General features: G+C 42.7%; 1 protein-coding gene across 2 annotated transcripts in view; it reads left to right on the plus strand.

Moving 5' to 3' along the window:
* Positions 1–12,031: 12,031 nt before the first annotated feature.
* PLOD2 (procollagen-lysine,2-oxoglutarate 5-dioxygenase 2) overlaps positions 12,032–27,314 on the plus strand; it is a 57,286-nt gene continuing 42,003 nt past the window's right edge. The window contains exon 1 of one of the 2 annotated variants that reach the window (XM_075507216.1): positions 12,032–12,746. In XM_075507216.1, the coding sequence (XP_075363331.1) occupies positions 12,644–12,746 (103 nt within the window). In that variant the 5' untranslated portion in view covers positions 12,032–12,643. The remainder of the gene's footprint in view (positions 12,747–27,314) is intronic. The other variant, XM_075507215.1, reaches the window with a different exon arrangement.

The raw sequence follows: 27,314 nt of genomic DNA on the forward strand, positions 1-27,314 counted from the left end.
TGCTGACTGCCAAATATTTTTCAGTGCGTTAGGGGGAGACCACATCACAGAGGGATGCTGCTTGCTTGCTGTCATCCATCCATCATCTAAATTAGGTGTTTTTTAAATGTTTAATCACCAAAGTATCAAAGCCTTTCTCTGCCTAGTCATGCTCTCTGGCTACGGAGCCCCAAAATGATGGGAATCACAGATTGAGGTTTGTGTGGAGTTAGAAGTGGATGGACAAACTCAGAATCAAGCCTCCTCCATAATGACAGACTGATAAATCACGTCTGTTTTCCTCTACAATGCAAAGAGGGAAAAAGCAAAGGGAAAAAGCAAAGGAATGACCTAATTTAGTCATTGAGATGTATGGTGTGACAGAAGAGTGTTCCTAAAAACGCACATAAAATGTAAATCCATCTTTCCTGTAAGTGCCTGGGCAACAGTTGACTTCCGTGACTCACTTAAGAGAAATTCCACGGGAAAAAGGTTAGGCTTTCTCTGGGATGAAAAGAAAAAGAGTAAATGATATAAATGGTGATTGTAAAGCAAATCCTTGCCTAATATCCCCTGTCTGCACTATGTGAAAAGCAAACACAGCCAGTAAAATTTCAAGTGCTGCAGTAAGTTCCCTGTCTTTGAGAGGTGAAGAGTACACACTCCCACAAACAGAGCTCGGCTTTGAAGGTCAGCCTGAGAGCGCTGATCCTTTTCAAAAGAGAGAGGGAGTGCATGTCGTCTGAGGCTCTTGGCATGCTGGCTGAAAATCATGGATATTCAACCAGTAGCTTTTTCCTTACTCCAATCAGACGGCGGTCTGATGGGGAGTAATCTACAGCGGAGTCATGGCCAAAACATCTTCCCTAATTGGCTGCAGGGAGAAACAGCCAGAGTGGAAAAAGTGTGTGGATGGCCTACGTGCGGTTGAGTTCAAATGCACAGCGTTTGTTTATGGAAACTTACATTCAGCTGCACCATCAGCTGTCTCAATTATACTCCTAGACCATAAGGGGAATAAAACGCTAGAATTATGTTTGAGAACTAGAGAATTATTTGTAATAATTCAACAGAACAAATGCGTATTGATATCCAGCAAGCTGGCCTGCTCATGAACAGCAGAAGGAAGATGCGAAGAGCAGGATTAAATGGCGTACTCTCACTGAAACAATAAGAATCTTTATCCTCTCTGACACTGATTTGGTAAAAGACACACAATGTACCAAGAAGAGAAAGATGCTGCAATTGAGATTTTGCAGAAGCCTGGCTTTAGCGATGTATGAGTTTTCTTGAATTTCTGTGATTTAGAGGGGAATTTTTTCTGCCTTTATCTTGTCTTTGTTTTCCTTTGGAAATGGCATCATAGTGCTCTCTCTGGCTTTGGTAGCTACTTCAAGCATGGACCAATTTAAAGATTATATTTTGTTTTGAGAGCAAGTGATTTCTATTGTTTGGATTGGAAAGCTGGCGAGGTTACCGCTATTATGTCTGGGGGGGTGAACCTTAAAACTGGGTAACATCAATAGCCTGTGGCAATACTAATACCTCACAACAGCTTTATATAGTGATTTGAGGAGTCCTGATGGCTCAGTAAATATATAATAGTAGTCTCAACATCATCATTCAGATTGCTAGTCCCCTGTTAGCCCAGGTGGTGCTTGGTAGGCTTTTGCAGACTGTCACTACAATGCTGTGCACAGTGTGTCTGACACTCCTCTGAAGTCAAACAATACCAAATTTATCAAACTGATAGCAATAAGAAAATCAAATTGATACTAATCTACTGGGATTACTTAATGTTCCTGTCTGAGGGAAGATGTTCACTAAACACTTTTTATCTGGAAAAACTTCCAAAGGTGTTTATAATACGGATGTGCTATTTAGGAAGGCAAGGTTGAAAAAAAAAATTGCCTCGCCTTTGGATGAAAAACTAATAACGTTTGTAGTAGTTCCTAGTTTCTTGCACACAGTACAATTTCAAAATTACTTTCATGGACACTTCTTTGAGAACTTGAAGCCACGGCTTTTACATTATGTGGCAGCTTGAAATCTTTCAGATGGCATTAACGTCCAGGGGCCTGACCCAACAACTCCCTCGGTCTGTGTTCAGTTTAGGTTCCAACTGGCTAGTGGAAAAATACATGCGAAGTGAGAGGATTAAGTGATCTGCAGTCTCGCGATCTGATTCTTGCATCTCATGAACCAATAACTTCAAGAAGATCTTGAAAAAAAGATGAGGGCCACATGACTGGAAATGCTGTATTCACGGCTGAGTGCATTTACCAAAGGGCTGGAAAGGCATGTCGGTATTTCTGAGCACTGTTCCAGGTTGGAGCAGACTGGCGGGCTTAGAGACGGTTGAGTCATCTCCATGCAGAGCTGGCAGAACAAAAGATTATACACAAAAAAAGGGGACTGAGCTAAAGATAGTCACATGTCGCTGTCATGAAACACAGAGAATGAAATATGTATGGACCTGCAGAGCTGGTCCATACTGAGACTAGGCTAATACAGCACTAATACAGCTCTGGCTACATTGCATGAGCATATTTTGGTAGAAAAAGTGAAGAAGCAGCATCTTGAAAATGAAGATACATGAAAGGGAAATAATATGAAAATGACTGTCATAACGGATATTTTTTTTTACAATTTGTATCCAATCTATCTGGTTAGAAACAACTTAATAGCTTAACACAAATGTTTACACAGCCTTTCCAAGCAGAGTAACAAGAGTAGTATTACTGATTTTTTTTCCTGAATCAGGTGTACAAATCCCACTCTGGGAACCCGAATGCAAGAATAAGTAAAATTGATATTCCCCACTACATGTGGGGAGCATTACAGCTGAGCCACAGTGAATTCTGCAGGCCTTATTTCAGCAGCATTCTGAATTCTAGCAGGCAGAATGTAAGCACAATGAGACAGCCATATTAATAAGACTTTCCTGTAAGTAAGGGTTTTGCAGAGGTGATAATTTGCTAGGTAGCTGCCTGCCAGAGTCAGATATAGAGGCTATAAGGTTTTCCTTATTTCCTTCTGGCTACATCAAAGAATGTTGTTAATGTGTAAATATCTCAAAGACAAGAACATCCTTACATTGGTACAGGGATACAAGGAACAGGGACTTGTGTCTACCCCTTTTCTTTGCTATGACAACAGGATGGCTTTTACCTGGCCATTTACTAGGAGCATCCTGGGGATGTGTGCTCTGTGCCTACCAAGTTTCCCTCCTCCTTTAGGTACCCTGGAGTAGAGGCTGCCTGCACTGAGGACACTATTAGGTTGTGTATCATGATTTCTACTCTTCTAAACCCTATGAAAGTGATTTTGGCTAGAGCATATCCTCTTGATGGAGTGAAGAGAGACTGAGGAAGAGGGAAGACCAGAAGAGGCAGAAGAAGCCAGTGACCCAGGCTCGTCAGTATGTGATGCTTAGGCTATGTACAATTTTAGCCACTTTCTTAATTCTGCTTGGGATTTTATGAACAGCCATTCACAGTGCTGAAGCACTGCTGGGCTACCTGTGACTCCTGCTATTTATTTATCACGATGTTCCTCCCCATTCTGGAAGAGGTTGCTGCCTTCTTCCGATACATAAAGTAAGTTTGTTAAGTTTTCTTTAAACAGGAAGGAATTTCATTCCATCACATTCCCTAATGTAGAATCAATCTGTATGCTGCCTGGAACAGTACAGGCTTCGGATTATCTGGAAGTGAAGCAGCCCGATCACCTCTGAAACTACCCTCCTAAAGCCCAGACTACAGGAGCAAGATGTACTGCCAATGTCAGGTTTTACCAACCTTGACAAGTCATCAGAATTATCTTAGCTAGAGCCTTCATCTTCCTGAGCATCCAAACTAAAGAAGCACAAACTGCAGTCTCTGAGAAATTATTTCAAAGATTCAAAGTAGCCATCCTTCCAGCTTCTGTTGAGTGATGTGCTAAAAAATAATTAAATTTCCAAATCTTTTGAAAAGAGCCCTCTTGAGGATCTATTGGAAGTTCTCAATTTAGACTAGTCATTCCCTGAACAGCAGACAGGCGAGTTGTCTTGAATGCAGAGTGGATCACATTTATCAAAACTGTGCTGCTATTCAAAGCCTGCCTCCTCTGTGCCCCTTCCCGTGTAAGCTGAGAACAGTCAGGCTCCTAGCCTTAAAAAAAGGCATGTGTGCTTTTGCTCACTGGCCTAAGAAGTACAATGAGAAGCATCATCCAGACTGAATGCATTTCACTTTCACAGTACACAGCCCAAAACCTAAAACTTTTTCATTACTTCAGTAACTCCTGGCCATTTTAGTGTTAAAGGTCTGAATCTGTTCCACTCTCACACTTACCCTACCAGTCACTTAGTTAAGTGATTAACTACACTAGTATGGGTTAACAGTTGTGACCCCTGCTCTGCAGAGAAAGTTTTCTAGTAGTGATCTCAACATAACCTCCCTTCATATCCCTTTTTACCAAATAAAGCTATGTGCATGTGCAATGCAAGATGGAGAAGAGCATGAGAAAAAAACCTCAAAGGCAGTGTTTAGCTCCTAAATATTTCTAAGCTTGAAAGCACATTCTCCTACTGATTCAGTCATGAGATTTTCTTGCTTTCTCGCTCGTGTCAGGGACACTGCTCACAACCTCAACTTTCCTGGTAACTGTATTTAACTGTTCATTTAAAGATGGTATTTTTACTTTCCACGCCTTGTTTTTATTGGCTGCCACCTCTTTTTCCCTGTAAAAGGTTTTCTTGTCAAGAGGCAAAATAGTTAGGTATTGCAAAGCCGTATGATATTTTGACCAACCAGAGAGGCACTAAATTAAGTAAGATCTGTGGCTCTTAGCTTTTCCTCACCTTTCCTGTGGTTGCTGTTTCACACAGTGCCTGCTGAAAAGTGGAAGCTGGAAGGCTCTGTGCAAGGGGACGTTAGCAGCAGCAAAATAATGGCCAGCCCATCTCCTTTCTTTCTCTCTCGAATCCAGTGCTCCAGAAATGCTGCCAGAAGTTGTTCTGGGGCCATCTGGGATTCCTCATTTAGGTCATACAGGAAGTAGGAAATAAGACTAATTTAATAGCAATTTTGTTATAAATCAAACTAAATTACTAAAAAGACCTACCTGTCAAAATTAGGTTTTGTCAGACAGCAGTTTCTATTTACCTTATACAAGTCAGCTGGAGAGAATGAGATCATTGTGGACAGGCAGAACGGTCATAAAACTCCCAGAGCAGGGGCAGGAAAAGAAACTTTGACCAAAACCATTCCAGTAACAGAGAATAAGAAATCTGATGTCTTCCCGTAGGGGAATACTTGTGGGACATACTTCTCTGCTCCAGCGGTTTTCCCAAATTGCCACTCTAGGAGTCTCCACTAGGCTTCTGAAATCCCAAAAAAGTAGGCTTTAGGGTAACTATTGGAAAACAAATACTGACCTCCCCTCCTCTATTGGTCATAAACATGACACACTTCAGTCTAATACCACAGGCTTACTTCAGAGGAACATTCTTTACATTATGATGGTTTGTTGACATAGATACAAACACTCACATAGACTCCCAGCTTCAGACAATTTCATAAACACATTTTTCCACTAGTTCCTATTAATCCCAAAGTAAATGTTTAAAATTATTTTCCTTTCGGCCAGTTTTCTTGAATATCAGTTCCCTTTCCATGATATTCTTTTTGCATCCCTAAACTATAAAAAAAGCAAGACTTTAAATTAGTCATTATGATTAATTGTCTGTTTCAACACCTCTCATTTGAGGCTCTGGGAAGCATTTTATAGTTTATTGGGTGATGGGACTGAAATCTTTACAAGATCAACCCTGATCAGCAGGGTTTACAAGATACACTCTGCAGGATTTAATGCTCAGTTTCTTGTGCCTATATAAATTACATAAAAATGAATGCAATGAAAGCAAAAAATGGGGATCAGACCTTTGTGTCCACCAGAAGCAGTGATGGAGGTCTAAAGCATCTGGTTTAAGGCCAGGTCAGCAGGATTGATTTTCTTATGATGCTCGCTGACTTCTGTAGTGCAGGATAGGACCTTGAGGCTGGACCAATCATGTCATAAATGCCAAAGGATGGACCACAGACAAAAACTTAGCACGGCTTTTCATGGGCACTCATGTCTTGCTGCTCAGTCTCAGTAAAGGAATGTAACTCTCCTTGTAATTTCAAAGCCACTCATTCAATCTTTTGAGTAATTATGGGATGACAGCTGATTATACCCTGGAAATGCTTGCTAACACTATTAATCTTTTGCTTGTATGGGCTGTTTATAGCTATAATTATAAATGAGTGAATGAAGCAAAGTAATTTCTGATTGGGTGGCTTGGGAAAGAAACTATGGCTACAGCCCAAAGGATTCACTCAGCGCTCAGCACCAAAAGGTGCCGAGCATCTGCTGGAATCCGTGGGGTCTCAGCACGCCTGAGGAGTGCTCAGTATGTCTCGGCAATGGGCTGGATCGCACCCATAATAACAAGACTGGGGTGGCAACTCAAATAAATGTTCTTATTGAAGTTGAGGGTAAATTAAAGGGAGGCGACCAAAGAGAAACTATTTTCAGACAGCGAGAGTAGAATTTCAGTAACATTTAGCCTGATTCATTGGAAATAAAACGTCTATGAAAGATTTCTTATTAGGGTTGAAGTACTTAAGAGGCCCTTATTAAAGGCTCCCATACACATACTAAGTCAGGCACAGTGATGCATGTTTCAATGCCATATTATTGCCAGATGGGCCTTTACATTTGTATTGATGTATTTTTGCAAAAAATACACATACTTCTCTTTTTAATTCTAGTTCAGTTCTAGTGTTTCATTGGCTTGAGGTCAAATTAAAACAGCCACGAGCATCTAAACAAAATATATCTGAAGAACATTTTTTCCTAGGATTGGAAAGGGATTTTGAAGCTTTCTATTACTTTGGAATGTTAATTTCTATTAGCATGTGCTGGTTTTGTCTGGGATAGAGTTAATTTTCTTCACAGTAGCTTGTATGGGGCTCTGCTTTGGATTTGTGCTGGAAACAGTGTTGATAACACAGGGATGTTTTAGTTCCTGCTGAGCAGTGCTTACACAGAGCCAAGGCCTCTTCTGCTCCTCACCCCACCCCACCAGCGAGGAGGCTGGGGGGGCACAAGAGGTTGGGACAAGAGGAGGGGACACAGCCAGGACAGTTGATCCAAACTGACCAAAGGGCTATTCCATACCACATGACGTCATGCTCAGCATATAAAGCTGGGGAAGAAGAAGGAAGGGGGAGACGTTCGGAGTGATGGCGTTTGTCTTCCCAAGTAACCGTTACGTGTGATGGAGCCCTGCTTTCCTGGAGATGGCTGAACACCTGCCTGCCCATGGGAAGGAGTGAATGAATTTCTTGCTTTGCTTTGCTTGCGTGCGCGGCTTTTGCTTTCCCTATTAAACTGTCTTTATCTCAACCCCCGAGTTTTCTCACTTTTACCCTTCCACTTCTCTTCCCCCATCCCAGCGGAAGGGAGTGAGCGCATGGTTGTGTAGTACTTAATTGCTGTCTGGGGTTAAACCATGACATAGTATTATTCTATAATAACAAAATTCTATTTTCAGCTACCCCTGATTCATGTAAAATACTGATATGTGTTGAATTTATAATTCAAAACCAGTATTTTCTTTTTAGGAATTACACAAGGTAAATCATTTAACTGGACAAAATAAGTATGACTTACTAACTCAAAGGTGTTTTACTAATCTATTCTCAAAGCTAAACTCAGGGTTACTACTTATATATTATATCTAAGTAGATATTTAGATATAATAAATGAGATCAGTGATATAACCACACAAAGCCAAAACCTTCTGTTTAATTCTATAGTTTGTATGCGCTTGACCTAGGCAGTGAAATCACAGGGCTATGGAATTACCTCTGTAACACAAAGAGAGGACAAATTTCATGAAACTAGAAAGATATTTGAGGGGACAAGCTAGGACAGAATGGGAGAGGAATTAATTTGTTCTTCATAACAATGACTAACTAATGACTGCTGCTATTGAAAATACATGGGGAATGACTGACTTTTGACCAGACAAAACAGACTTTTGGCTGTTATATGTCAAATTCATTATCTGTTAGAAAACTCTTTATGATCTTTGTTGAGGTGAGTGACTTAGGATCCTTGCATGATGATTTTTTTTTGATTCTTGGAATACTACTTCTGGTGAATTGCTGACAATTCCTTCTGTCCCATGGCTTTCCACAGACCAATCTTGTTATTTTCCTTTTCTTTTGATTTAATTACTCTATAATGAACAATTTCAATGTTGCAAGATTAGGAAGGAAGTTCATGTGATCAATACTGCTCCATTTTAGCATCTGTGGAAAATGCATCTAGTCATTTCATGCATCTATCCCAACCTCAATAGCATCTATTCTAGTCAGGCTCCAGAATAAAAGAAGAGATTTTGAGGCCTAGATGCAAGGTGACGTGAGTTCAGGGACAGGCAAAGCACAGCAGGAGCACAGACTGTGTTCTTCTTAAAGACAGTGAAATGAAGAGTAGTTAGAGGATGTGAAAAAGGTCTCTTCTAAGAAGCTTCTGTAGTTTAGAAGGCAGACTCCTATGACAGGACCTAGCTCTGTCTGGCTGCAGTGACGGGCTGGTGATGCAATGAACTATGTCTGTTTCCATTCCACGTGGCACTAGCTATACGCATTTTGAACTATAAAATTGCTGGTGGTTTGGGGAAGATGGAAGTTGCCAACCCAATGATGATTTCTTACAGACAACCAGGAAAGAGACAGGGAAAAGGAGGTAGGGATAGGCAGATACAGACAGGGAGTTACTGAGACTGCAAAAGAACTACCTAGACATCCGAGGAAAAGGCACTGAAGGAATGGAGATTACTAACAATTAAGGAAGCTGTTGTCTCCTGCAGAGGTCCTGTAGAATTTTGCCCAAATATCTGCCAGCTGAATTCTATGCTCATCTGTTGCAAAGGCACTGGGTCTGAAAAAAAAAATATTTAGCAACTGATTGTGAGGTTACAGAAAATCACTTTTCATAGTGACTTTCTGAAGCGAGGACTGCTTGCAGTTGCTCCCTTTCTGGTTTTGCTCACTATTGCTGGAGTTGTAGGACAAGAAAACTCCTCGGCTCCCCTGTTCAGAGCCCCACAACTAACAGTAATGAACTCTCTCCCCTCCTCCTGAACTCTCTCCCCTCCTCCATGCCTACTTAACCAAACTGAGGCATTTCTCATGAAGAAATTGCCTTGTTGCAGAGGAAAAGGAAGGTTTTATTCTTTATGAAAAAGGCTTGATAAAGTCAAAAGTCAAAGGAGTAAATAGTGACAATAGCAAGAATGTGAGACTGTTTCTTGGGTCATTTGTAGGAATTGTTTCTGGAGTTGACCTCTGTAGTATAATGTGCATACATGTGCATACATTACATTACACACTGTCTATGTTATTATTTGAAATTATTTTGATTTGAGGGTATGTTCCTACTTAGCAGTTCAGAGATTTAAGTGTTGAGTACACTATAATGGTAATACAGTACTGAAGCAGCTTGCAACAGCACCAGGAGAGCTGAAGACCCTGCTAACCACCAGCTGCCAGTTCAGGCCTTGAAGTTGGTATTTCTGGACAAAAGTAGCATTTCTAACCCAAGTGTCTGTGGAGGCAAGGCGAGACAGAGCCCTTGGGCACTGCACAGCTGGCGGACCTCAGTTCCGAAGTTTCACAACCATTTTCCCTTCCATCGGCCAGTGTCCGAGTGAAGCCTCCGGGGACAGGAGATGTCTTGGCCACATCTGTCACTTTGAAAGCAGCGTTTTGGGTAGCTTTCAGCTCTGTTTTCTCTACGGGGGCAAAGCTTGCATTTTCTAAGAACAGTCGAAAATGAAATTAGCTTTCAAGAGACAAAGGAAAATGACAAGAAAATGTAAAAGTTTCTAGTCAAAGTCTGGGCTTGCACTTATAGGTATGAGCTGTGTTTGTATCACAGTTCTCTCAACCCATTTTCCTCATACATTAGAAATGTGTCTTTGCCAGCTATTTCCTTTTTGTTCATTATTGCATATTTATAGACTTCTTTCACTAATTCTTTTCATTCTTCCCTGCTACTCTTTACATGTACTTTTTGATAACAAAATACCTCTTAGGATTTCTCTCGGATGCTCCCTCCTCTTTACGCCCGTTGGTTTTCACCTAACAGTGCTGTTTTGGGACGTGTGTATTAGTCTCTGGTGAAACTAGCTGCTGCTTCTAACAGAGGTGAGGTGCCGGGCTGCCATTTCTCAGAGCACTGTGTATGCACATGACACTCAGCTGCTGATTTTACTCTCAATTTTCAGGGCTGAAGCTTCGTCTGCTTCCAGTTCCGTCCGTGGGAGCTGTGACATCATCTCCATGGTATTCTGAAATTATGTGCAACAGTCCTGTCTTTTCCCCCTCACATTTTATTGAAGTAATCTATCATTTCTTTCATGGTTGATGGTATTAAGTGTGTTCTACATGTCTCTTGTGATTTAATTCCTTCTTGATGAGTTCTTGTTTTTTCAGCTTTGTAATAACACTTTCTTTGTATCTCTAAGTACAAGTGTTACTGTTAAGCTGTTCTGGATCTGAGGTGAGGTTCGATCTGTTGAGGACCTCTTTTGAAATGCTTGTTTACCCGTTTTCTACCTTAAAACTATAGCTGTAATATAGTAACTATTTTTTCCATCTTCATTTTTCATAGGTCTAATTTCTTATTTGAAAATTTGAACTTGTTTAAAAAAAAAATGAAGGCAGAAGTACTTGCAGTATCATCCCAGTGATGGCATTGCTCGTTTTCAGCGCACGCAGTCTACGTACCTAGGTGAGCTGATCAGCAGCAGTAGTGCTGGTTCTTGGAAGAGTGAGCAGAGGCCATTCATGGGTGTGTGCATAAACGTGGTCATACGGTCTGCATTCAAAAGATATTTGTTCTCTGGTGAATCTCTGCATGCCTGACAGAGGTGGCAGGAGAAAGCAGGGCATGAGTAATTGCCCAAGAACTGGAGGGTCTTTTCTGTTTCTCCTATAGTTGGCAACTGCAGCTTCATCATTGTGTGAATGCATTTTCAGCATTTCCCAATTGCTGCTTCCCTGGGCCTTCTCTCTTCTAGAAACTCCTTGGGACCGAGGGCCCAGTCTTTTTCTTTGGTTTGCTCTACCTGCTTCCCTGCTGTGTGTGCTGCCTGGTCCAGAACGAAGGAGCTCTCCCAATTAGCCATAAAAGCATCTGGGCACGTAATGCAGGCTCTGATTTCTGCTCTGGATCCCAAACAAAAGCACGCAGTTCTTACAGTTGCAGTAGCCAAGGTCAAGTTTTCCCTTCTTTCCCCCTTTTTTCTTTCCCATGTGGCTTCAAAAAAGCACATCTGTTAGGCCCATAGAGACATTTAGGATAAAAAATGAGGTGTCTATTTGACGATTATATAGGTGGATCTCAAACACATGAATCCTGCTTTCAGCACTAATTTTTGTTTTGGATTATGCCTTTGGTCCTCAAATAGTATTTCCAAGGTGTAAATCCACCCTGATTCCAATAGGCTGCCATCTGCTTTTATAATTTTACATGACTTTTAAACATTTAAGCTATTGTTTAGAGTATTTTTTCAAATATACTTTGTATCGCAATGGGAAAAAGAGTGGAGGTGGGCCGGTACATCTCCTTCATCATCACCATGCTTGCCTTCAGTAATTTGGTGATTTGTTGGATGTTTCTTTAATGATGAAAGTGTAATAGTTTTATGTGTTAAGATTAGGCAAATGAAGTGTGCTCCTTTATGGAAATCTGAATCACAAAATGATAGAGTGTTTGAGAGGTCGGTCGTTCACAAGCAGATTGGATGCGCAGTGCGGTCCCGATGCCAACAGTGCTATGCCCATACGCGAAAGGGTTAGACTGTTTTTTGTCGGCTCGTGGAGGAACGGTTTCAGTTGCTCACAATCTCCCGAACAACATTAAATTTTCAAGAACACGTTTATCGGGACGGAATGGCGGCCAACGAAACCACTGGCAAAATGTTTGGAGGGGGAGGTGAGTACAGTTCCCCACGCGGCCAGCACCGCCGAGAACGTTTCCAGCAGTGGGTCGGCAGCGCCAACTCGGCCCCACAGCCGGGCAGGTACCGAGAGCGCAGGGCCGGCGCTGGGCCGAGCCAGACTCGGCCGTGGGCAGCTGCTGGGTCCGCGCTCCCGAGCGCGCCGCCCGGCCCGGCCCAGCCCGCTCCATCCCCGCTGCCGCGGACGGGCGTGTGCAGCGCCGCGCACCTACGGCGGCGGCCCGGGCGGCGGAGGCCGAGGCAGGGCTTGGCCGCCCGCCCCTCCCCCGGGGGCGGCGGCAGCGGCGGCGGCAGCAGCAGCAGCAGCGGCAGCAGCGGCGGCAGCAGCGGCGGCAGCAGCGGCGTGCACCCGGGCACGGCAGCCACAAGCGGCTCCTGTTGCGCCGCCGGGCGCCCTCGCTGCCCGGGTCCTCCCATCGCCGTATAAAGCCTGGGGCGGGCGGCAGCGCCTTTCGCTCCTGCCGGCTGCAGAGGAGGAGCGGCACCCCGAGCGCGGCGGCTCCCCAGGCACCGGCTTTTCCCCTCGTTTTCCACCCCCGCCCCCGGGGGCTGGCGGCGCGGGGAGCGGCGGCAGGCCGGCGGGTGCGGAGGGGGAAGATGGCGTGGAGCGGCGCCCGGCCGCCGCGCCTCCTCCTGCCGCTGCTGCTGGCCCTGGCGCTGCCGGCGGCGGCGGAGCGGCGCCCCGGCCCCGGCCCTGCAGGTGAGGCGCGGCGCGGGGCGGTGCGGGGGCTGGGGTGCGGCGGCGGAGCCCCGCGGCGCGGTCCCCCGCCGTCCCGCCGCCTGTGGGAGGTGTGTTTGGGCGCGGCGAGGGTGGCCGCGGCGGCGATGGGCTGCCGGCCGGGCGGCACCGGCGCCTTTGTGCCTCCCGGCTCGGTAACATCCGCCAGGAAGGGAAAGCCCTCCCGTCTCCTGCGTGGAGGCTGGGAACCGCCGCTTTCCCGATTTATTAATGGTTTTTTTTCCCATCCCCCTCCTCCGCCCCGCACTTTACAACGCCGCTCTGGGCGCCGGAGCGGGCTCGGCGGTGCGGGAGGGGGCTGCGGCGCCGGCCGGGGCAGGGCTCCCCAGGTTGCTCTCGAGGGGAACCGCTCGGCTGAAAGTGCTTTAACCCGCCGGAGTGAGTCAGCCATACGGAAATAGATACGTAAGCCCCCTTGAAAAAGATCCCTTAATGGGACGTGAGGCTCCCTGACTTTCTCCTTCCCCCCTTTCTTCCCTTTCCCTGAGACAAGGTGTTGATGAACATGTTTTTCCAAGGCTGGGAAAAGCATAGCGTCATTCGCTGCTTCCCTAAACTGTAGCAACCTCTGAAGTTTCCTACCTCATGCAAAAGTCAGCTGGAGACTTCAGTGCCCCTTCCCCTCCCTCTTAGGCTTGCTTGCTTTTTGCTCGTTGCGTTTCGTAGTCACTTTAGTTTTAAGGAGCCAGAAATAGAAAGAAATTTTATCTTCAGCATGTAAAATAAAAGAATGTATACAGGAAATTCCCTCAGAGAGAGGTGTCCAAGCACATGTATGTCCAACTATATGCCAAAACATATTTCTTGCTCTAATACTGTTTTAGAATCTGTACTTCTGATTTCTATTCTAGGCATACAAAGGTATTTCATCCCACTAGATTATTACCACATGAAATCCAAAATAGTTTCATTTCTTGGCTTGTTTACTCAAGAGTGTAATCAAGTTATTTTTAATAAGTAGCTTAGTTTTCTTCTGGGGTGCAGAAGGAAGCTCCTTTTTTTGAGAAGCAAGTTTTGTCAGCAAGTTCTAATTTTGATAGGAAAACTTCTGACTTGGTTGATAACAAGTGTAAAAAAAAAAAAAAAAAAAAAGTGTTGATGAATACCAGACTCAATGAGCTTCTCATTTCCAGTTTTTTTGCTGCTTTTAGTTGTTCAGAGGGTTTCTCTGAAGGTTGTGGTATGCACTGTAGTTCACAGTCTGTCAGGGGCGTGTGGGCATTACCGTTCAGCCTTCCCTGGCCGGCGGAGGTGCAGCCTACGGGGGCATGTTTTGAGTAAAACGTTCAGCTCCTGTGTCTGTAGTCAGGGCAGTAAGATTGTAAGTCAAGCTCCTTTGGAAACCAGTTATTGCAATCACAGGTATATTTTCTCAAAAATATCTATTCAAATAACGCTTTTTTTCAACTACGTACTTGAGTTGTGGCATCTCAGGCTGATACAAGCTAATAGCTGACATGGTAAGGGTTTTTCTTTAATCCTGCTGGTGATCAAAGGTGTGAAGAGCAAAGAGTGCGTAGTCCAGACGGCACTGTATGGTTCAGCAAACCAAAAATAGACTGCTACATCTATATAAATAATAAAAATGATGCTACACAAATTATAGTGCTAGAAAGCACTGATATGTTTATATACATAGGTGTTCACACAGGATAATCTTAATTCTTTTTAATTTGAACATTAGTAGCCTGAATGTCACAGGTTCTGCTGAGTTGAAACCACTTCTTGAGTAGTTTCGTGATCCCAGACACTGCCTGCTGTGTTACTTGTTTTTATTCCAGTTTTAACCCTTAAATGCTTTCCCTGAGTCTGTGCTTTATTGCTTGAAGAGGGGCAGATCTTAATGTGGCTCCACTTCCAGCAATGTGGGTTTTAATTTCTAGTCTCTTGATACTTTGTACAACTTGGTGTAAATCGGCACACAAAGACACCCTGTCAGATTTTAAAGTGGTCCATTAACGTTTCTTGCTTCAGAAATCGGCTGTAACGAGAGTGTCTGAAACTGCCTGCTGAGCTGCATCTTTATTTCTTCATAAGACTTTACTGCTTTCCTCAGAAAGGCTTGGAAAAGTTATAGCAAGAGAACTGCCTGTTGCACAGCAGTGGTTACTTGAGCAATGAGCAGTCAGGCGGTCCTGTGGCAAACCATGTTTGCAGAAATCCCTCCTGTGCTCCTTTCCCTCAGCTTTGTGTTTCAAGCAATCACAGAGAAGAGCACTGTTGAGCTCTGAAACACTGACTCCTGTATGGTGAAGATACAAAAGTTTCTGTGTTAAAACAGCAGCGTTAAAATATTTCTGTTGCACCGTACTTGCTGCATGCGTGTTGCTTATCATGTAATGCAGTCCAGGTCGTGCGAAGAGCGAGTGGAAAAGACATTTGTCATTGCGCTAGAAGCAGACACTGCTCTTGGCAGCAGACGTAAATGATGTTCCCACCTAAAATGTTTTATTAATCAGCTGTTTGCACGGGAAATGGCTTCACTGCCTTTGAGTCTGTTCTCCAGCGCGGCTGCGGGGACTTGGCTGGCTGGAGCGCGGCTGTGCCGAGCTGTTGGGGCCGCAGGTTGTAACGGCAGCAAACGGGTAGGTTTTGAGGTGGGCCCCGTGGTTCGTGGCTGCCTGTACGCGCTCCCAAAATGTGAGGGGTGGGAAGGTGAGTCGGGAGGGGGTTTGTCACGGAGAGGGCCCCGGCAAGCGTGGGTGGCTTTCCAGAGCCAGCCTGGCTGGGAGGTGCGGGCAGCCCGGCAGGCTGTGGGAGTGCTGTGAGCCAGCAGGCTTTCCTCCACCCCGGCGTCCGTCAAATGCTGGTCACAAATGCTTCAAGCAGTAATTGCTGACTGGTCTAGCCGTGCAAGGACTCTCTTGGAGATACAGCGTGTACTGCTGCCATTTCTGTTGACTTTTTTGGGCTCGGCCAAAATGGTTGCTTGTGAGTGACAGTGAACGATCAATAGGCCTTTCCCTCTGAGGCACCCGTGGTGGTCAAACAAGGGAATTTGGTCATTCAACCATCTTGGCATACTTATTAGAAGTACTGAAAGAGTTGGCCTGCTTGGTGGAGGAGAGGCTGTAAGTACAGCACTCTACGCCTGCTTCCGTGTCTCTGCCCGATTTTCTGTTTCTTGCTTCTCTACTGATGCTACTCTTGTCCCATCTTGTCACCACAGTGTCTAAATTTGCTACATAAACCTGTGTTGGGGAAAAACCTCCTCTAGGTCTCTTGGGACTTTTGTGCCCTTTTTGTGAGGACTGTACGAAAAAGCTGCCACCCGCCTCTTACAGGTGAAGGGTAAAGGCACCGAGTGACATAGCCAGGACCCGACCCAGCAGGAGACAGCGTTTGAGTTACCCCTGCCCTGGGCCACCATCATCCCGACTCCCCGGGGAGTATTTAGGAACGTGTCTAGCATCAGCGTGCACCACTTCAGATGGGTAATGATTGCTTGCATAGATACCTTTAGGCTCCAGCTTTGAAATAAATGGTGAATAACAAATGAACCAGTGTGTAGTGGGGGTGTGTGTGTTTGGAAATTAGTTAAAAGTAAGTGAACATGGCCGTGGTGGTGCAAAGCAGCAAAGCTGTTCTTCTGTCACGTATTTTTCCCTTGAAAATACTCGCCCTTGAAGACACCCAAAGTTGGCAGTCTGAGTTCTTCGTAGCACCTTATTTAGAGGCTGCACAATGTCAGTCTCTGTTGCAAAATAATAACAAAAAAAATTAGAGGTGTTTTGGCCAGGCTTTTCTTTCTTTCCTTAGGTGGAGGGAATAATTAGGCTGTAGAAGTATACCACAGTAGTAGATGTGACGTTGCTTCTCTCTGTGATACACAGTGGGGTTGGATAGGATCACTGCAGCTTTGACCATAAAACACATTTCTAATTAAAACAGGAAAAAATAAAACAGTTGTGATATTTACATTCAATATTTGCTGCTGTAAATTGCAATGTAAAGGTACAGTGGAATGACCACTATGGTTATCTGAGCTAGGAGGGTTTTGCGTGAAATGTGTTCCTGGCGAGGATCTAAACTAACGTAATTTCGCAAAGTTTTCTTTACGTTGGTGGCATATTCTGGAGAGTCATGATTTATGTCCGAGTTCTTGCCTTTTTTCCCCTCACTGCTGCTTACTTAAGCAAAAGTGACTCGCTCTCTTCATGGGGAAGTGTTTAGTTTGTCTATTGAACTAGTACTATTACATCGTGTAATCAAAAGCAGTATCTTTCCATTTGTGTAGAGCTGCTAGTCTGAAATATAAATTACCTGACATGCTGCTCAAGTGAATTCCCTTGTCGTGAAGAGTAAGTATGGTCAGAATAAAGGCATTTTTGTTTTCATTTATAATGTCAGTTTTTTATAGTTTTTGAGGGACCAGTCGCAAGGCGAACAAGTTTGAAAGTGAAGAATATTTTTGTTCCCTCTTAATTTAAACATAGAGCATGGTTGCCTCTAGCACAGAACACAACTTGACCAAACAGATCAGTAGCAGGAATGTGTCTGTATGTGTGGGAATGTTGTAGTTCTAGAGAATAAATGACACTTAATCATCAAGGAATACGTGCTTGCAAGCACAGCCCGACACCACAAGTGGCTTTAGGTGGTTTGATAGAACTGCTTCTGGAGTATTTCCTTAAGGTGAATTCAGTTTTCAAAATATGGAGTATATTGGTCACTAGGAGACTAAGTATGTAAAGTCACTGTTTCATCCCAGATATCTTTTTTTTCCAGGAGCTAGAATTCCTTTTACAATTTGTAGCAGAAGGAAAACCAAACAAATGAAAAACAAACAAATGACAAGTCCACTAAAGAAACAGAGTAAATCTTTTATCTGACAATCAGAGTAATCTTGCTTCTTCATGTTCTTGGTGTGTGTGCATGCCTGTGTGCCTATGTGCCTTTTTTTATACAGTACTTCAATTATATTGGTTCCAGCTGAGCACTGAGACTGCAGAAACTTAGGTACCTACTAATTGTTGAAATATTTAGATTATTGACAAATTATACAGTTGACATATTTGATCATTTCATTCTGTTTCTGCTTGAACCAAAATTAAAGATACTGTGGATTACTGTATAATTTCTTTTAAAATACATGAATATTTTTGTAATGGAGTAAAAAGTAATTACAGGCCAATTTTCTTAATAGTTTAAGGCTAAACAGTAGAACTCTGCCTTGGCTTAAAACATTACATTCAAATTTATAGGACAATTCTGAAGAAAACCCCTTTATTTTAGTGGTTGGCTCACCAGCTGTTATGGTCTGCCCTTTGAAAGTATGCCAGGGTTCCTTCTTGGACAAGTTGCAAATTCATTGATCCACTGTGGATTTTCTTAGAAAATAGACATGGGCAAAAAAGGCGGGGTGGGGTGGGGAGTCCTTTTTGATGGTAGTAGTGATTCTTGCAATGTAACTGCAGGTATGTTTTTAAAGCTGACATGCAGTATTTGTAATGAATGCAAAGAAACTGTAAGGAAAAAGACAAAAATGTTAAACAAAAGTAGGTTTGGCATGTTCCCCTGAGAGTTAACTCTGTACCTGTGGGACTGAGTGTTAATGTACTGAATAAGCCCATTAGGAGTTCTCGCTGAAATCAGCTGTGCAGAAAATAATCAGTATCTGATAGAATTGCATTTTTAATTTTTTTACTTTTTTTTGCAAAAGAGTGAAAATGAATTGTTTACCTTTAGTTTTGTAGTTCACATGAAACTTTAATACGGCAAAGTGTTTCCTTAGGCTATCCTCGTAAGCAGTTTACTAATTCTGTTTTACATCACTGTAAAACAATTATACACGTGTTGGTGTGAGATCAGAACCAGGTCCATAAACTTAATAACTGAAGTTGCTGGCCCAGGTGTTTGATGTTGAAAGCACCTTGAAATATACATCATACATGACGTGTCATGATGTCTTGTGTCAGAAGTGGGACAGAAGTTTTTGATGCTATTTCATGATTTGAAGGACTGAGTTGTTCGAAGCAGGGTACTACCTGTATCTCACAAGTATGGAGTTTAAGTTGCTTGTTCACACAGAAGAAGGATCCTTGAAAAGTACGTTTTTTTCCTCCTTCCAGGGTTGCGTGGCCTGTGTTTCTGTTTGGAGAATTTCACGTGTCCAGTATCTGGACATAGGGCCAGATGTGAAGCTGTAGGGCAGCTTTTTCAAAAGAACTGACTAATCGGGGTGGTAGCGTCCGCTGACAACATGAACCACGGTGCAGGCATGAAGGACAGTTACGCCTCTTCAGGATGACTCCAGTTCCAGCTCCAATTTCTCCTTTTTTAAGCAAAGACTAGTCTAAGGAGAAACCATTATTGCAAATCTTAACTGCTGAGTTTCATTGATGGATTGACTAGCTGTCAGAAAACGGACTTTAACAATGCCTGGTGCTGTGTGGGACTGCTTCTGTTTAAACAGCTGGATTTGCTAAACAACAGCTTAAGAAGCATGCTCTTGTCTAGATACATATTTTATGAGAAAGACAGAGAGGGCAAGACTACCAAAATGCAGAAGCTGAGTAAACTTTCTCACTTAGACAGCTGATGTTAATTGTGTCCTGCTCTCAGCTGCACGGCCCCGATGACAGTTTATAGCAGGGCCATCCAATCTGCGCGTTCAAGCAAGACCCAGCCTGTGCCATGACTCCATCCACTCCCACTCTCAAGAAGATTTTTGTGGTTTGATTGCTATCTGGGCACTAATAAACAGCTGTAACCTGATCTGTTTCCCGCTTGTCAGGAAGTTAGGCAGCTCTTGTTGGAGGAGTTGCTTTGTGCATGGCAATGATGTCATTTACAAACAGTTGATTTTAATTTTTTTCTTATCTGGGAACTAAGGAATGTGTCTTATCTTTGCTTTACTACAGAATAACTGATTCAGTAAACAGGGTGTCATCCAAGTCCACTGAAGCTCATGGAAAAACTCTTTACTACTGCTTGTATCTGGTTTTGTTCAGCTATCAAAACGAGGAAATCTTGTATTAGAATGAGCGCGGGCCTGAGCCCTGGCCAGGGCTGCCCGCGGGACTGATGCGGGTGACTGAGTGCACATACCGGTCTTAATGAGCTCTTGTTGACTGTATATTCAATACTACTAAATTCAAAGAAAGTAAATTAAGAGCTGAGACAGAATCAGCTTTCAAATGTTTTCTGAAATCAGTTGTGTATTAATATTGGGAGTAACTGCTAATGTTTGTCTGAAAGTGTGTGTATGTATATATGCATATACAGAAAAATAGTTACAGAGATATAGTCTGTGGGTGGTGGTTTCTTATTTATTTTTTTTAGAACTGGCTCTATTCAACAGTTGATCATTTCCATGTAAACATTTTAGACGCTGTATCTATGTGACATCAGAAAGGATGTGATAAAAGACAGGCAGTAAGCAGCAGCTTGGCAGGCTTGCTGTTTTAGTCAGTACGCATGGGAGAGGGAAATGCCTGTTCACAGCCCTGTGGGCTGTGAATTAAAGCACGAGAGAATTTCTTTGCATGAGAAATCGTCAGTATTTTCATAACAGACTTTAGATTCTGAAATGCACAGTTGTTACAGCACTGTTCACCTCTTCATAAATGGATTTAGATTGCAGATGGCATTTAACAATAATGGGACTCTTGAATGAGAAATCTCTTTCTAAGTCTTGGAAAACTTCAGTTTGGATTCAATTAGTAAAAAAGAAAAAAAAATTTAGTGTCCTGTCCAGGGGCTGTGTGGCAGCAAGTGCTAATCTAGCATAAATTCTATATTATGAGAAAGTTCAGAGCAGCTCTTGCTTAATATAAGCACGCATTTCTGCTAACCCAGCTTCTTTATTCCTTTAAAACACATGAGAAGAGGGAGAACCCTGTAACAGGCAACATTTACTGTGGCTGAGGAAGTTGCAACAGTACCAGCTATTCAAAAGTAACTGAAACTGGGAAACTATACATTCTATATTTCTTTCCCTAGACAGCTTCTGAAAACTTCCTGCCTTTACTATTTCCGTTCCCTGGCTCGGGACAGTGTTGGGAGTTTTGATACCAATAGCTATTGGCCTGTAACTTCAGCAAGGTCTACAAATAACCTGGAGAAGCACAGGAAGGATTATCCACAGACAGCCCATGCATTGAGTGATCCCTGATAACCATAAATGCCAGCTGTGGTCATAAACGGTTTGCAACAGTTTAAAGGCAGCAGTATATGTATCTTTTTTTTCTGCAGGTTGAACCATTTTGAGGATCAGGTAGTTGCAGAGGTGATACCTGTGTACCTACATTAGTTCTGCAATAACTATGCTTATACCATCAAAAGAGAGACTTCTATTTACTTTGCTTTCATTTGATGTGTCTGGTTTAAAGTGGAGAAGGTACAAGTCTGCTAATAGCTAGCCAAGAACAGTCTTGTACTTTTTTGGAAATTACGTAAATAACATTTGTGCTGCTCTTTGTATTTTGCAGTAAGACATGTAGGTATGGAAGTGCAGTGATTATCAGGAGGTTTGTGATATAGAGGAAAACAGACCAAACTTTCAGAAGAGGTCTGTACAGGAAGGTCTGCTTCTTCAAAATCTGGCCTTTAAGATTTACTTAAAGCATTGGTTCTTAGAAATCCATCTCTCGCACAAGAATGTGTATCGGTATAGGAAATCAGTATGTACTATGTGTTTGGCAACGCATGACTGTTCTTAACTTGTTGTCTGTTAATGCTAATTTCATCTTTTATTTTAAATCTTACTCTTTTCCAATCTTTCATGAGGTTTCAAGCATATTTTGTCTCCCCGCCAAGGGTATTTTTTAACAGCAATCCAACCATGCCATTAAATTGCAGAGGATCCAGTCTTACAAGGTGATCATGGCTATGGTTAATGGGACTTTGAAAACAGTCTGCCCCTCTGGGAAGCAGTAAGCTGTGGCATGAGTGGAGGCATGCAGCAAAGTGTTCTGTCCGGAACAGAAGTTGACTGTATAATACAAAGATCAGATTAAAAAAACCCCAGAACTTCCAAATATGAAGTAGTATTGTTTATGCACCAGTCATCTTCCCCCCTCCTGGAGTGTAGTGCACATTTTTTTCCTGAGAAAAGATGACGATGCTTGCTATTCCAGCACATTGTCGTGTTTCTAAAGAATCCTGGGGGAAAATAAACAGCTGTCAGTTGGCTCTGTCTTTTCCCTCTTTATGCCAAAAGTTTTATTTGACCAGAAATTCTTCTGTTGGCTTACTACTTTCTTTGACCACATGTACGTCATATAAACTGACACTGGGTAGATATATATGTTTAAAGTTTGTGTTTTTCACGTCATGTGCTTAAGATCTTTGTTTGCTGCTGGATTACATTAACCAAGTATATGTATGTAGGTATAACTTATAATCATGGTTACGTTGCATATGATGGGTTTCTCTTGTGTCTAGCTGTTTGACATCTTTTCAGAGTATGTGGATTTTCAAAAGTTTTATTTGATGTAGAATCTTAAAGTTAGGCTGTAACTCCTATTTATAGGGAAAAAAAATCAATTTTCCTTTTGAGAAGTCTAATATTGCCTTCTTGAGTGATACGTGGAAGACCGTGTTGTGCTAAAAATCTGGATTTTGAAAATGCTGTTTGATATTTCAACTTTTTAGTTGGCTTAACAGTTCTTTGGGTTTTGAACATATGGTCTGAGTCCATATAAATAGGGAAGGGAACTTGCTGTTGACACCATTGGTGACCCTCTAGCTATCTGCAGAACTTCAGCACGGCTCAGAAGCATATAGAAGAATTGGTTTTAGTAAAGTCATCAAAACTATGTGGGAAGAGATTTGGTTATCATGACTATATTCCCTCCATAGAGTATTGTGTAGCCCAATGATTCATTTCAGTTTTTTGAATGCTTTCTTTACTACTGTGGGCTTCAAGAGAATGCAGCACAAGGTTTAAAAGCTCTTCCACAGTTTTGCAATTAATTGGGAACTCAGACTGTTATTTTATTCAGTTTTATAGAGGAAACAGCACTTGAGCCTATAAATATTTTCCAACAGGCTTTATATCAGTCAGTTTTTTGGATGTCAGTAAGTTTAGTCTTGTTCAGAAGATATTGTAGAGTATTTTACATTTTCCAGTATACCTTCCAGCAATATAACTCATCTGTTAGAGAAATTACAGGGAGGTTAGTTGTATGGCGACACTGTATTCCTAAATAGCGTTTAAAGTTTTACTCTTCTGAAATTTACCAGTTTTATAATGAAATTATGAGAAACTCTAAATCTTGAATCCCAGTTATGGATCATGCTTTCACATACTGTAAGCTGACCCGCACACAACTCAACCTGCACTATTATCCTTTTATTTGCTAACTCCAAAGTGTTGTACTCAATATGCTTATCAGGGCAATGATACTAAAATGGCATGTTCTCCAAACAGGGCTGGTGACATGCTGGAAAGCACCCACCAGGAGCTTCTGGTGTGCAAGCAGCTATGCGGAGGGCAGAGCCGAGGACTGTGATTGCTCCTCCAGGCACAGAAATATTCCCCTTTCACGGGAGCAGAGTGGATAGCAAGGTCAAGGAAACTGCTAATTACATTTTGTTTTTAACTCAGACTACTGTAAAAATCTCAGAACATGGATTTATTTTGATGGAGTATGTGCTTTAGGTGAGGTGCGTAAGGAAGGAAAATAGAACTTGTTGAGGACAATTCCTCTAGTTCACCCTCTTGTTGCTGGCTGAGTATGGAAGTTGGAAGGGAAAGTGGCATTGCCAAGTCAGGACTCATAAATTTGAGATGATTATACATGGGGTAGGTTGCCTGCCTTGGAAATAAACAGGCATATTGAAAACTTTAATCCAAAAACAAACAAGCTTTTTTCCCCTTTTATTTTCTTTCCTTTTTATTAACAGTTAATCTGTGGAAACGATAAATAATAGCGGAAATGCAGTCAGAAGTCTGCAGTTAGTTGGGGCTGTTTACTATCACTCTGACAGCTGCTTCTCAGTTCAGCTTACTTTTGAGCATTCCTCATTACTGTGCTGTTGAATGTGACAGGAGGAATCTAGGCTGAAAACACTTTTTCAGTTGTGTTGTGCTTTAGTGAGTCTCTCCAGTGATGGAGAAGCATGCTCCTATGTGGTGTAAGGGCAAGCTAAATCCAGTCTGTGGGTTGCTTGGGTTTTTTTGTTTAGTTTTGTTTGTTGGTGTGGTTGTGGGTTTTTTTTTTTTTTTTTTTGTGTGTGTGTATGTGTTTGTGGGAAACTGTACCCTGTTTGTCTCCCACATCTTCAGAGATGCGGGAGACAAAAACTAGGCACAATTGCATAGCTTAATTAATGGGCTCGGATGCATCCATGTGCCTCTTCCAGGTATCCATCTCATCCATCTTATCTTCCAGGTATCTGCCCAGCCCGTGCCTTAGATTAAGGTCATGCAGATCACTGCCAAGGTTACTACCTGACCTTTCTTTGACAGTGTGTATGTTTGTTTTGGTGGGTTTTTTTTAAATCCACAGAGGTATTCCTGGTAAGCTTCCAGTTCCCAAGCTTTTTCTGTGATCTCTAGCAACTTGTTTATTTTCTTGCTGGAAACCTTTGGTGAATTATTTTGCAATTATATATCTCTTTGCTCATTTAATGGAGAGGTTGATGCGCAGTTGTTACTCCGTTGACTAGTTCTGGGTGGGACGTAATCCGCAAACGGGAAAGTAGACTGTGTTTTATGTAGACACTAGAACATGGATAAAACTGTATTCCAAGAATCAAACATCATTTGCTTACCATTATAAACCACTAGTTTTAAAGATAAGAGATAGATTTTAATGGCATAATGTGGTACCATGCACAGATGTCCTTTGATCTTGCAGCTCACTCCTACTCCAGAGAAGTCCACGGTACTTGAATCCAAGGTCTAAATGTCAGCTCCCGTGTGGCTGTGAACAATATCCTCAGTTTTGGCTGCTCTGGAGCTACTGTACTAGTGCCCGCAATCCCTGGTAGAAATTATGTAGTAATCTTTGTCAGTGTTCATTCAAGATAAATAAGAACCATGTGGGTGTGCGAGGAATGACTGCGGTTCTTTGCGTACTTCTTTGCCAAGGTACGAGGAGAGAGGTCACTGCTACTTAAAGCAGTCCTGCCATGGCAATTCCTGGTTGAGACCTTGCCAGGCAATTCACTGAAGATAAAGGCTCTGGTTCATAGTTCTTATTTCTGGAAATAAATATTTCTGATGCAGTCAGATTCCAGATGGTAGTGGCACAAAAGATTGAGTAAAAGAGTGAGATGTTTTGATAAACCTTCATTGGATTTCCTCATATGTTGCGTGTGCTCTACGTGCAGTGTTGTCTTTCACAACTTGAGTGCTAAAGGGTTTCCTAATTTGCATGTAAAAATGAATTCTGTTTGTCACTGGATATACTTTTCTTGGCCAAATGCGTGCTCTATCACTCTATCAGGCTTGTTTTCAAAACAGAACAGCTGTTTTGTGAATGTAACTCTCGGAAAGCTGTCTGGAATAATTGCACTCATAGCTGGCATGAAGTTCTTCAGAGACTTTTTTTTTTTGTCATGCCTTCCTGTTGAACTTCAGTATAGGGTTTGCATTTCCTTTTTATGCAAACTGACTTTACTTGTGGAAATAAATGCCAAGCTTGGTAATCCCCTCTAGTGACTGCCAAGATGCCTCTGGCAGGCTGCATGCCAGGGGAGCCCAGCCCTGCCGGGCAGCCCATACCCTCTGCGGTGTCCCAGTACCCTGCTAGTGTGGAGGGCTGTGACCGCCTGCTGTGTTCTTGGTTTCATATATGTTTGCATTTTGAGGATGTTGTTACTGTTTGTTGGGAAGTATTACTGAGAGTGTGTATTCGTCCTCTCGTGTGAGGGGAATGGTCAGACTTAAGAAACTGGGTAGCTCAAGTCTATATGTAAGACCATGCAGCAGAGCTCCTTAGGGTAGACACCTGGGTGGAGGGCAGGGCAGGGGCTTGTGCCAGAGTGGATGGTGAAACAGGAACAGTGTTGCTGCAGCTAGAATTCATTGTGGGGTTTTTGCGAAGACTGAGAATTTTGCGGCTTGCTCACTGGGGAGTACCGGGCCATAGTGGTAGCTTGGGGTCTGTGTAATTGCAGACAGCTTTCCGCTGCTACGCCTAGGTCTTCATTGCACAGCTGGAGCCCTGGAGCCAGCACAGCGATGCTGCTGGGGACTCTGGGCCAGTCGCTCACCCTCTCGGTGCAACATTTGTGTGCGACTCGGCCTGCGGTAAGGGCTCTGGTGATGCCCTAAACCTCTGCACTGGCCGGGCTCTTCGTGGGACCAAACCTGCTCCGCACAGCAGGGGCATCGTGGGTGGCTGCAGCTAAAATAGGTGTAGCCGAGCACATCCTGAAATGGAAATAGTACTTGGATAAACCTACTCCCCTGAGTTCTGTGTTGTACTTGCACGTTTACACTCTTGTGAGTTCATGACAGTCACTTTGGATTTGTGTTACTAGACACAAAAGGGGCAGGTGTTCTAAGGGGTTGTTGTACCTAAATGTAGCAAACAAGGAATAGATTTTTCAAAGTGAATGAAGTTAAAAGGTTAAAAATAGCTGAAGTATTTGGTGGTCAGAAGCATTCTCTTCTCTCACTTCCACAGGAAGAAACAAATATCTCCCATGCTATGCTTAGTGGAACTCTGCCAGTAAAACTTGTGCAAGTTGTCATTTACATCTAAATAAAGTCACAGGAGCCTACAGGAATTACATTAATATTTTTGTAATGTCTTACTAGCTAGAAGAGGACGGTGCTGCTTTCCTCATTTGGTTAATAATACCCTCTGTAATGTGCCAAGGTAGCTATCATTTAGTGCACTTTGCGTTGTCTCTCTGTACACGCTATAGACAGAATAAAAGCATGTTTCCCTGCTCTTTGGTCAGACACAGATTACTTTAAAAAAAACCCAGAAAACAAACCCAAACAAAAACCCTACCACCCCCCCAAAAACCCCCAACAAAGGCTAAATAGTCTATAAAGAAACTCTAATTCTAAATGGACTCTAAATGCTATAATTGCACTTCTGCTGCACTTAAAAATTATTTAAGTACTACATGCACCTAAAATTCTGCGGTGCAGCAGAGACATGGAAATAAAGCCCTTTAAACCACTTCATCTGCAATTTTAAAAAATTGACCATTGGCAAGTGTGCTAAAAAGAAAACTTTTCCAATGTGAATACTACCTTTATTAAAATAGCTTCCTGTTTGTTCTCTGACTGTTTGCAAACCTGACTCAGGCAGCCTACGCTAGATTGCTACATTGGCTGTGAATGTAATACAGGTTCTTTTGCAGTTTCGTGTCAATATAAAGTGCGTTATTTGTCTGCTCAGCTTTCTCCATTTTATATAGCTCAGGTTGAAATCCCTTATTATTTGGCACATCATTCTCTTTCCTCCTGTTCCACAAAACTCAAGTAACATACCAGGCTCCATAGTGAATCTTGAAATACATGAGCAATGTGTAGTTGGAGTTACTGTGGGTTCCATTAAAAGAGAGTAGCAATATCCCATAAAGGATAGTAGACTATTTTTTGCTTGCCAAACTGTG

This window comes from Mycteria americana, chromosome 7 (genome assembly GCF_035582795.1).
Source record: "Mycteria americana isolate JAX WOST 10 ecotype Jacksonville Zoo and Gardens chromosome 7, USCA_MyAme_1.0, whole genome shotgun sequence".
NCBI lineage: Eukaryota > Metazoa > Chordata > Aves > Ciconiiformes > Ciconiidae > Mycteria > Mycteria americana.